At 44.7% G+C, this 10,396-nt stretch overlaps 1 protein-coding gene across 3 annotated transcripts; it reads right to left on the bottom strand.

The window, feature by feature from the left end:
- Nucleotides 1-2,459: 2,459 nt before the first annotated feature.
- On the bottom strand, nucleotides 2,460-10,396 carry slc35a3a (solute carrier family 35 member A3a). Of its 3 annotated transcripts, none has more exons than XM_086284286.1 (8): nucleotides 10,047-10,396; nucleotides 9,734-9,950; nucleotides 6,711-6,865; nucleotides 6,502-6,624; nucleotides 4,496-4,664; nucleotides 3,866-3,984; nucleotides 3,590-3,723; nucleotides 2,460-3,499 (listed from the first exon to the last, which is right to left on the bottom strand). In XM_086284286.1, the coding sequence occupies exons 2-8, from the start codon at nucleotides 9,921-9,923 to the stop codon at nucleotides 3,409-3,411; spliced, it is 981 nt and encodes a 326-aa protein (XP_086140412.1). In that variant the 5' UTR covers nucleotides 9,924-9,950; nucleotides 10,047-10,396; the 3' UTR covers nucleotides 2,460-3,408. The 3 variants fall into 3 exon arrangements, with proteins under 3 accessions (XP_086140412.1, XP_086140413.1, XP_086140411.1); XM_086284287.1 differs by having other exon boundaries at nucleotides 10,063-10,396; XM_086284285.1 differs by having other exon boundaries at nucleotides 9,734-10,395.

The raw sequence follows: 10,396 nt of genomic DNA, 5'->3' as shown, positions 1-10,396 counted from the left end.
GCCAAAAATAAAGTGTGAACTTAGTCCTCTTTGTCGCTCCACAGCCCAGGTACAGTGTAACATTTTTACATGGGTATAAGAGGCTGCAATGTCCCCATGGTACATTCACAGACTGTAGGTAAAAGATGGACGAGCTGGCTCTGTAGCTGCGTTCTCTGTAACCACCAGCAGGAGGCGACTTTAGTGATTATAAGATACTTGTATAAAAATCTACTGGGAAAACAACCTTTCAGCTCTTTTCCAGATGGGTTTATAACTTCTGATCATAGTTTCACATCTTATTGAACACAAATTGATTTTTATTTGGTCAATTATCAGTCAGGATCTTAAAGCATTTATCTTTTTAACTGCGTTAGAAAAAAGCTGCTCTAGTTTCTAAAAAGCAATAACTCCTACCGAGCAATCAGTGGTCACTGTCAACCTCTCTGACTTTTTATTAGTGCTGTTCACATGTGTAGAGCACATCTTTGCTAGACAAAGAAAAATTGAATGCTTCATAAGGGAATCACTTCCAGCCCGACTAAGATTTGGGAACATGAAGCTTAGGGTCAATTTTCAATAGCAAGTAGGGCTGCCACAAACGATTATTTTGATAGTCACCGATTATTTGTGCGATTAGTCGACTAATCAGATCATGCATCCATCGGACGCTCTAGTGAGCCTTCACCTCCCGGTCATCTATTGAGCTGGTGGGTAGCAGACGTCTCTGAAAATGTCAGAGCATTTTTGCAAATATGTGATGTCTTGATAAATTGAGCAGATATTTGAAGTTTACACAGCTACATCCTCGCCGGAAAATATCTTAAAAGTTTATTTTGTGACCAGGAAAGACTAATATTAAAATTAAGTCGCTGCCGTCATTGTTAGAAACTGGAATTGGCTGGATAGAATTCTGGGATAGGTTTAGGGATGGGTACCAGTATCCGGTGCCATTATGGCACCAGTTCTGACATAAACTGTAGTAACCAGACCGAAAAGCAGCGCACATTTCGGTGCTTTTTTTTCCTGAGATGTCATACACTTTGGATTCTACTGTGGGTGTGGTGCCTGTTATCGGACCCGGAGTTAGCAACATCCCCCAAAAACCCGAAGAATAGAGTCCTGGCCCCTAGCCCTGCCAGTGTAGCAGAAATGATGACGGATGATGATGGCAGCAGCAGCCGTTCTTCGCTGGGCGAGTAGCTTAATGTTGTTCGTGTGTAATTTACGTTGAGTAGGCTCACCACGTTATTACATTAATGCATGTAAGGTGAACTAGCAAACATCATCATAGCTACATGTGGCTGTCTTCTTGTTTGATGGCAGATGCTCCCTTCACCCTGGCCAAAATGACCAAAGAAAAAGTGGAAAACAGCTAAACATGAGAGGTTTTTGGACAAAGTTTGTGTTTTTTCCATTGTTTAAGCACTGCTTCCAGCCAAGAGTGATACCATAAATCCCCTATAGCTGCAGAAAAGGCTAACATTGTTATCTTTTTACAAAAAAACAGCTGAACATGAGAGGTTTTTGGACAAAGTTTGTGTTCTCCATTCTTTAAGCACTGGTTCGAGCACTGTTTAAGCACCGGCACCGTTTCAAAAGTACCAGTTTGGCACCGGTATCGGATAAAACCTAAACGATATCCATCCCTAGATAGGTTGGGCCATGAAGGATATACCCGACCCATCCTTTAAATCTGGGGAAAAGGGAGGACGCATTTGTCATCGTTGTCGAATTTGGACAGCCTTCATTGCGTCGCTGTGATGTAATCGGCCTACAAATGCAGTCTCCAAAGGATGCGGCCCCTGAATTTGGACACGGCTACCATACCTGAGACTGCTTCATCTTTGCCGTTTAACCGCAGCTGGCATCCTTGTAGATGCATTGGTGCCATCTTCTGTTTCAGTCACTCTTAAATCCTACTACTTATTCCTGCGTCTTTCAGGATCTTACAAAAGCTTCAAATATTGCGTCGACTATTAAATTAGTCATCGACAATTTTGAGAGTCGATGTAATCGTAACTAGTCGACTAATCGTGGCAGCCCTAATAGCGCGTCATCCAAACTACGCAGCAGATCCATGACGAACCTCGTGGTTTTTATTAACAAATGGATCACCTCAGAGGTACTTTCGACTGCAGTTTGGTGCACTTTTGGGCATCTTTTATTGTTAGGAAATAGATTGACTCACCGAGTGAGTTGTGAAAATGTGATGCGAAAATGCATTTATGTGAATTGCTCCAAAAAATTAAAAAATTGTGGAAAAAAAATGAGGATAAAATACTTTGTTTTTTAACCCTCAGCGATGTCACAGGAACCAAATAATTTGGACATCCATGCAGCCAATGACATCAGATTTGAAAGCAGGTATCCATCTTTTATATACAGTCTATGTGTTGGGGTAGAAAATGTAAATGCCGTGTGTTGTGGTAAAGTAAGAATGATCAAAGAGGAGACACACAATGACACATGCACATAAGTCAAAGGAAGCATGTTTTTTTTATAAAAGATTCACATATTGGTAATTAAAATAATAAAGTTCTTAATTATACCCGCTTTATCCCAAAAAAAAAAGTAGTTTCAGAAAAAAATAATAATAATAAATCATCAAATCAAACGTTACTTTCTCTGTAAATGATGTAACCAGCTTCAGTTTCATTGGACCACATTCTGATTATTCCGCCACAAAAATCACCAAATGACACTGTTACACAGGCAGAGGACACGCTAATCGTCAACAGTGGTTCTGAAAACTAAGCTAAGCCTAATGAATAAGTTAAACCGCCAATTAATTTATAGATTTAAATGTCAACAGTGCTAATACTTACACCAAACATTAACATGATTTCCAATATTCAGTGTAACGTCTCCGCTTGGTGTTGTAGTTTCAGAGCTGAAGCTCATTCTGACTCTGAGCTTAAACAGGACAGGAGTACCTGTTAGAGCGTTAAACACCCCGAGGTGAAGGCGGCAGCCACTGGGCTACGTGGCAAATGTGGCTTGGAAGAATAGTTAGAAAGGCCCACCCTCTGGTTCTTTGCTCCTTTGTTACACTGGGTGACTGATGTGGCCGTAACACTAACAGGCAGTCAAACTAGTTCCTGGTGAAGACAATCAGTCGGTCCAGTTTCCCTTCACCGGGCGTGGCAGCTGGATTATGTGCGCTGTTGTAATCACAGAAGAAAAGTAAAACGCCCTCCTGGTTTCGTCTCTCCTTGCTTCTCCTTCTCAGCTGAGGCACTTTTGGTGTGAGACTTGTCACAGCGTTGTTATAAAATTAAAAAAAAACAAACCTTCCTCTGATCCAAACCTGCTTACATCCTCCGTTATGTTTTCACACTATATGTGAAAACATAAAGGCAGTCCAGTCCTCCTTTCCCTTCGTGTCTTCACGACCTCCCGCAGCTGCTGTAGTTTCAGCCGTGTGTCCTACGCCCTGCTGGGATTGGGGGAAGGCTTGCCTTCGTAGCCGTACAGGAAAGTGGCCGCGATGACTAAAACGGCCCCGAGGAAGAAAACACTGCAGGCAAAAGCAGAAAACTCATTGAGCTGAAAGAAAGAAAAGCGAAAAGGAAAAAACAGAGAAAAAAATAGCGACTGCTTTCTTTACCTGGTTGGGTCAAAGTCCTGCAGCAAGAAGTACGATATCAGCGTTGACAGGATGATGGAGAGTGACGTAGCGAAGCCCTTGAGGATGTTGTCTGCGTACTTGATGACCGCTGCTATGACCAGACCACCCAGGGCCTGAAGAGAAAACAAACACGGAGACACAGATGGACAGAGGCATGACCTGTAGGGCCAACGGGGAGTCCGAGCCCCAGCTTTAAACAGTCTGTTAGCCCAGAAGTTCGACAATATACGCGACAGCACAGCGAGTGAAAGTTACCTGCAGTGCTACAACAGTCCAGGTGACCGTGTTGTATCCCTGAAACATTCCAGACTCCCTCACTCGCTCCCCATCATAGGCCATCATCCCGAGGAGCCCGAACACCAGGCCGAACATCCCTGAAACGCAGGGACGGAGCACTTCAGAGCGACATTCCCAACACTGCTGTTTTCTATTATTTAAGTAATATATCAAGAATATTTCCACTAAAATCAGGCCTAAATTAATGATTAAATTCTCGTTTTTGATCGTCTTTCTTGTTCCTGCTGCTGAGGCTCTGAGGTTTAACACAGGTGAAGATGCTGTAAGCTCAGTGGGAATCGCAGGAGACTCAGCACATACTCACACGTTCCAGGATAAAAATAAACTAGACAGGAACATTCATCTAACAGAAACATATCGGAGGGTAAAAAGCCCAGCTGGCTCCCCGAGCAAAGACCCGAGGAACCGCTGCACACATGGGAGCTTCCTGGTCCATTTATCACTTTTAAGCAACAGCATCTCAGATCATTGTTCTTCTGGCCTCCACTTTATTTTTCATACTTTTTACTGCGCTGGACTGCGTTTCAAGAACATATACAGGCTGTATATATCAGTTCACAACTGATTTGCCTGGTGATAGATACCAACCCAGCTGGATGTTGCGGACCCACACGCTCTGTTTGCTCTCTTTCAAGATCTTCTCAAAGTAGACACCAGCGAAGCCGCTGGAGAAGCACGCCACCAGCACTGCGGCGAGGCCGACGAACTGGGAGCCAGCAGACGGGGCCTCCTTCTCGGAGGCAGAGTCAGAGGGCCACTGCAAGCACAAACCGGAGAGCCTTAAATTTTAACAGGTGAAAAAAACCTCTTTCGAGCTTTCTTCTCCCCACATGTACGATTAGGAAGTTAAATCGTAACCCAACAAACATTTCAAGGAATGATTATCCACCTCAAAATGTGGCGAAACAGTCCAAAGTGTGCTTTGTGTGTTTCGAGTTCCTGTAGCACAGCAGCTTTTAGGTTTTAGTTTTTAAAAGACTGACAGGCCAGCGTCAGAGATGCTCAGAGGCCAATTTGACAGAACCAGACCAAATCTCACCCCCAGCTCTCTGGCTCTAAACGTGACTGCAGAGAGAAACGTCCGTCTTGGAAGCAGAAACAAGCTTCTTTATTGGTTCAATACTGAAGTACACTTTATCCAGATTCACCCGTTTAAAGGTCACAGTTACTTTGACTAGCAGGTGGGTCCTGGCTCATGACTTACACCTCTCATCCACATTCAGTCACCCAAGCTTCCAAACAGGAGCCAATGCGTAACACCGCTATGGCCTCCTCCATCATTTAGATACAGTCTATGATAACTGCGTGGAGCAGACTTCTCTTCTCTTGCACATCTCCTGCTGAATAAAAGTACATGCTGCAAAAATAATAAGTGCTACACAATCCAGTGTGTCACAGGGTTCGACGTGATGATGTCCAGAGAAAACAAACAAACCTGGGCTGTGTATTTTACATCCAATGAAACATCCAGCGGATACAACGTGCGCCTTCCAGAGAAACTCGTATGTACTTAGTAAACTGGAACTTTGTGTAATGATTATCATTCACAGTGAAGTCTCACTGAATCCCTCATGCCGGGTACCTAATATTCAGACACGGCATCGTCACAGCTTTGCTGCGTTGTGAAAAAGCTGCAGAGCGAGACTTCTTGTGTGATGTGCTGCAGTAAGCAGGAAAACACAGGCATTAATGCACAAAAAAGATGATGCTGAGCTTTGAATGTGCAAAGGAAGAAATCTCACACTTTCATCTTTGGATAAATAAAGATTCAGGACAAAGTGAAGCTATTGTTTGGTATATTCCTCCAACATCAGCACCATCAGCTCCGCAACAAACCTCGCTGGGTGAAAAGTAACAGCACCAGCTTGGAAACGAGCAGCGAAACAGAAGCGGGGTTTCTCTGCAGACTCTGTTTTCTGTGTGTTTGTAGGGTCTGAGATGGAAACAGAACAGTTGCTCTTTAGCATCATATCTGATGTGAGTGCGAGCCTTCGTGGAGTGCCGCTGATAAGCCACGGTCACTCCTGCACGTACCTTGGACAAACAGATCCGTTCACGGCTAAATATTTCTCAGAATAAGTGTAAAGCCAACTGATTGCCATTTTCTTTGTTTAGCCAAGGAGGAGGAGGTGATATGAAAACAGTCATTCCTCCTCTGACACATCATTCATCAGCAGCCAACATTTACTCAGTCTTCTAGTACAAGCCTCATTATTTATTTGGCCTTTAAATATCAGAACAAATAAAACAAAAAACAAAAAAACAGCACACTCAGTGAGTAAATGCTCAGCAGACAAAGGGGACTAAAGTGTCAGCTGCGTGCACACACTGCTTTTTTCCAGTCTCTCTCTGAGCTGAGTGAACATAAGTAAAGTAGCTTACTGTGATTTGAATACACAAATCCATTTTACTTCCTGAATGTCTTTTTGTCAGCCTCAAAACATCTCTGAGCTCGCCTCCTTCAGCCTTAGAGGTGCATTTTCATTCCTGTGTTTTATGTCTGACTATCTCTACACATTTAGCTTTTTTAAGACAGCAAATAAAAGCTGATTGTCTCAAGAAATGGTGAAACAGTGATTCGAGATGCACGGCACCTGCACGAGGGCCACGCCAGCCATGAGAATCAGCAGCGAGAGCCACTGGTACACGCCCAGCCTGCGGCCCAGCATGGACACCGAGAACAGGGCCGTGGTCAGGATCTTCAGCTGGTACGTCACCTGATGGAGACAAAGGAACAAGCGATCAATCCTCCGGTCGTCACGGCGGTCATGAGGCCCGCAGATTAACCTGCCGTGCTGCTTACCTGGTAGGTGGCTGCGTCCAGGTTGGAGAGGGCGACATACAGCAGGTTGTTCTGCAGTGTGTAGATCCCTGAGGGGATCGCCAGCTTCAGTGTTTCTACGGGTTTGTGAATGATTTCCTGACGGAGGACGCTGTTGAGAGCGCGCATGCTGTAACCTGCAGCATGGAAAGAAGACACAAACCACACATATAGATTACAAATTCTAACCAAGCTTGGAGCTTTAGAGTGAAATCAAAGTACGCAAAGATGACTGAGCGCTTCGGTGCCTCTTGAGGATTCCCCGTCACAGTTTTTAATATTCAGAAAGTAAAAAGAGAAGTGGTCTCTCTGGCCCAAGCTGTGGCCCGTCGCAAGAAACACACCGCCTGACGAGCTCCTGTTAGTCCAGGCTCAGAAATCCAGCTTTACAGCCAGAACCAGGAACTTGGATTTTAAATAAAACAACCAAGACATAATTGCAGTGCCGACTTTTAGCTTTAAAGTCACAGCCATCACCAAATCCTGCGTCTCCTTCCTTGAGATGTTCCGTGAGCCCGGCACGGCAGCTATCTTTACTTTCTTCTGCCTCCAGTGACATCAGCTGACTGCCCTGGCGGTTAAGACCATCACATTTCTTTGCTGTGAGAACCTCTCGGGCTGCTTTTGCAGCATACTCAGGCTCTTAAGACAGTTTTGTTTTGCAGCATTTGGCTGAATCTGAATTCATCCTGCTGCTTCTATCAGCAGTCACATCATCAATAAGTGTGAGTGGGCTGGTTCCGGTGACTAAGACCCGGACGTACGCGCCCAGGTCATAATGCTGCTTCCACTGCGGTTGACAGACAATGTGCTATTTGTTCAGATCCTGAGTCGTTTTTCTCCTCCTCCATATTTTTCTCTTCCCGTCATTCAAGTTCAAGTTAATGAACGTCTGTTTCCTGAGCACATGTTAATAATTAATGTTAATGATAATAATTCAATAACAGAACCGGTTAAGTGGCTCAGACTTTTACTGGTCACTGAAAAAAAAATATCACAAAAACAACAATGATATACTTTGAGGGAACACGCCTCACCTGGCAATGAAACGGTTTCAGGCAGTCGTCCAATTACTTCTGAGTAGGGCTGCCAGGATTAGTCGACTAGTCACGATTACGTCGACTATCAAAATCGTCGACGACTAATTTAATAGTCGACGAGTCGTTTGAAGCTTTGTAAGATCCCAAAAGACGCAGGAATAAATAGTAGGATTTAAGAGTGTAATAACGGACTGAAACAGAAGATGGCAGCACTACATGTACAAGGATGCCAGCTGCCGTTAAACCTCGAAGAAGAAGAAGAAGAAGCCGTGTCCCAGAATTCATAGCGCGGCCCAGCTCAGTTTCCAACAATGGCGGTAGCTAGTTAGTTTTAATACTACTCTTATTATTCTTTTAACGTTTAACGTGTTTTCAGGCGAGGATGTAGCTGTGTAAACTTCAAATATCTGTTCAGTTTATCAAGACGCCACATATTTTCAAAAGCGCTCCGACGTTTTCGGAGACGTCTGTTACCCACCAGCTCGATAGCGAGCCGGGGGCAAGGCTAACTAGAGCTGGTGAGAACACCGGACTCTGGGCAAATCATTTTCAAACCCACCGCTGTCTTTCGCTACTCAGGTTAAACATGATATACAAGTCACTTAGATAACTTAATGTTATTATTTGGCTTTTTTCAGTATTTTATTTGTTCCTGAGTAAATCGGCTGAGTTTATTGAACTCCAGGGAAACAATCTGCATATTTCATTAAAATTTAATTACCATCTTGTCTTTATTTTTAGTTAGCACATACCTTAAACACTTCAAGCTATAAGCTAGTGATAGTTATATACGAGCAGATGCATGCTGGTGCAATAAACTGTCTGGTTTTTTTACGTACAATGGATGCATGATCTGATTAGTTGACTAATCACAAAAATAATCGGTGACTAGTCGACTATCAAAATAATCGTTTGTGGCAGCCCTACTTCCGAGCCTCTGAAAACAGACTGTGTCTAAAAACATCTGTATTTGCTGATCAGTGAATGAAGTACTTTTCAGTTTTTAGAAAAAAAGACTGCTATTAGCCAAAAACGAATTCTGAGCCTCACTGATCCAGAAAACCCACCAACTGTAGTTTCAGCACGTCAGGAACAGTCCACCAAACCTGACTGCAAATCCTCAGGCTGCACGCACACTGACACATTTCCAATTTAAAGCAGGACTCTCAGTCTCAGTCGTGTTAAAAAGACTCTGTCTGAAATAAGAGGCCTGTAAACGAGTATCACGTGACCATCTGTGCACACGAGATGTTTGAAACTCTGCAAAGAGACAAAGATCAACAGCACGTGTGAGGCAGTCACGACAGAAAACCCAGACACAAAGCAAATACGGCACCGGAGCGAAGCAAGGCACAGGGAAACGAAGACCCACGGGTGGAAGATAAAATAACAAGACACGACAGCCCAGCTAGAGGGTTGTTTTTTGTTTTGTTTTTTTGGACTAATGATATCCAATCAGGAAGCTCACATGGACGTGCGAATCCCTGTTTTCTGTAGTTTTAGTGAAAGTTCTCAGAATTCATCCTGATTACCTCAGAAACAGAACCTCTCAGGTAATCGGGAAAAAATGACCTCTGATGAAGAAAACATCAGGAAACTCTGAACAGGTGAAGTTATTAACAAACACAGAACTGAAGCTGAAATAAGATAAAAATCACTTTAGTCACAAGCATTCACAGTGCTGGTCCTGGATCACTGGATCAGTTTGAACTGCCTTCCTGCTGCAGGAGCTGCTCAGCCACAAGCATATTTAACATTTAAATCATCTTTCATGTTCTGGGATTAAACAACAAGCCCAGCATGATTTGTGCTTTACAGATCAAAGAAGCCAGACCTCAGACGGCACCGTGATGGTTCCTGCTCACATCCAGCTGGACTTGTTTGAGCATTTATAACACTTCACTGTGGCCTAAAGTTTATCACACATGACAGGACCGGTGCCGGGAGCTGTGTACACGGACTCACTGTGCTCCTTGAAGACCAGCAGGACGCAGGTGAGGATCTTCATGACCTCGGCCACCACCACCGCTGATGAGGCCAGGTACCGCGGGCCCTCGGCCTGCAGGGTACGGGAGTAACGCATGGTGAGCACCAGGGAGGTGGTCTGGAACACCAGCACACCCAGTGAGAGGTACTTGAGCCGGGGAGAAGCCATGGCCACGTTTCGGCGAGCAGCTGGAGACTGAAGATGAGCAGAGGAGAACAGAGCCGGGGGGTGCAAGAACAGGAGCAGGTGTTTTACTCCGAGGCGGTGGGAAATGCCGACGGTTGGTCTCACCTTTCGGTCCGCTCACCAGTAACTTTGCAGACGCTCAGTTCGGTCTTGCGCTGTCCGCTCTCTGCGGCTCCTCACACGGACAGATGGACACGGTGCTGGCGGATCACCACAGCTGTCAAAACAGCAGCTCAGGTCCTGGCGTCCATTGACCCGCACCGGATATCAACCGCCCGTTAACTTTTCAGCACGCTCGCACCGACCAATGCATCACGACCCGCCATCCCGCTTAAAACGTCCACCAGAGGAAAGAGTAAATTGCACGGGGAAGAAAACTCCAGCCAGGTGAAGATAAGATCCCGGACGACTTCCGCGTTAGCAACTCTTCTTCGTGTTCTCGTCGTTTTCGGGTT

The sequence above is a fragment of the Aulonocara sp. 'chitande type north' Nkhata Bay genome, linkage group LG23, assembly GCF_057382095.1.
Source record: "Aulonocara sp. 'chitande type north' Nkhata Bay isolate Kocher_YH1m ecotype deep benthic linkage group LG23, A_spYH_male_GT1.1, whole genome shotgun sequence".
NCBI lineage: Eukaryota > Metazoa > Chordata > Actinopteri > Cichliformes > Cichlidae > Aulonocara > Aulonocara sp. 'chitande type north' Nkhata Bay.
Note: the sequence above shows the minus strand (reverse complement) of the source record. Positions and strands in the feature narration are given on the sequence as shown.

Coding starts and splice junctions, on each gene's coding strand:
- slc35a3a (XM_086284286.1), bottom strand. CDS start 9,923: ATGGCTTCTCCCCGGCTCAAGTACCTCTCACTGGGTGTGCTGGTGTTC. Junction 3,985..4,495: donor GGTCCGCAACATCCAGCTGG/GTTGGTATCTAT, acceptor CCTGCGTTTCAG/GGATGTTCGGCCTGGTGTTC. Junction 3,724..3,865: donor GGACTGTTGTAGCACTGCAG/GTAACTTTCACT, acceptor TTTTCTCTTCAG/GCCCTGGGTGGTCTGGTCAT.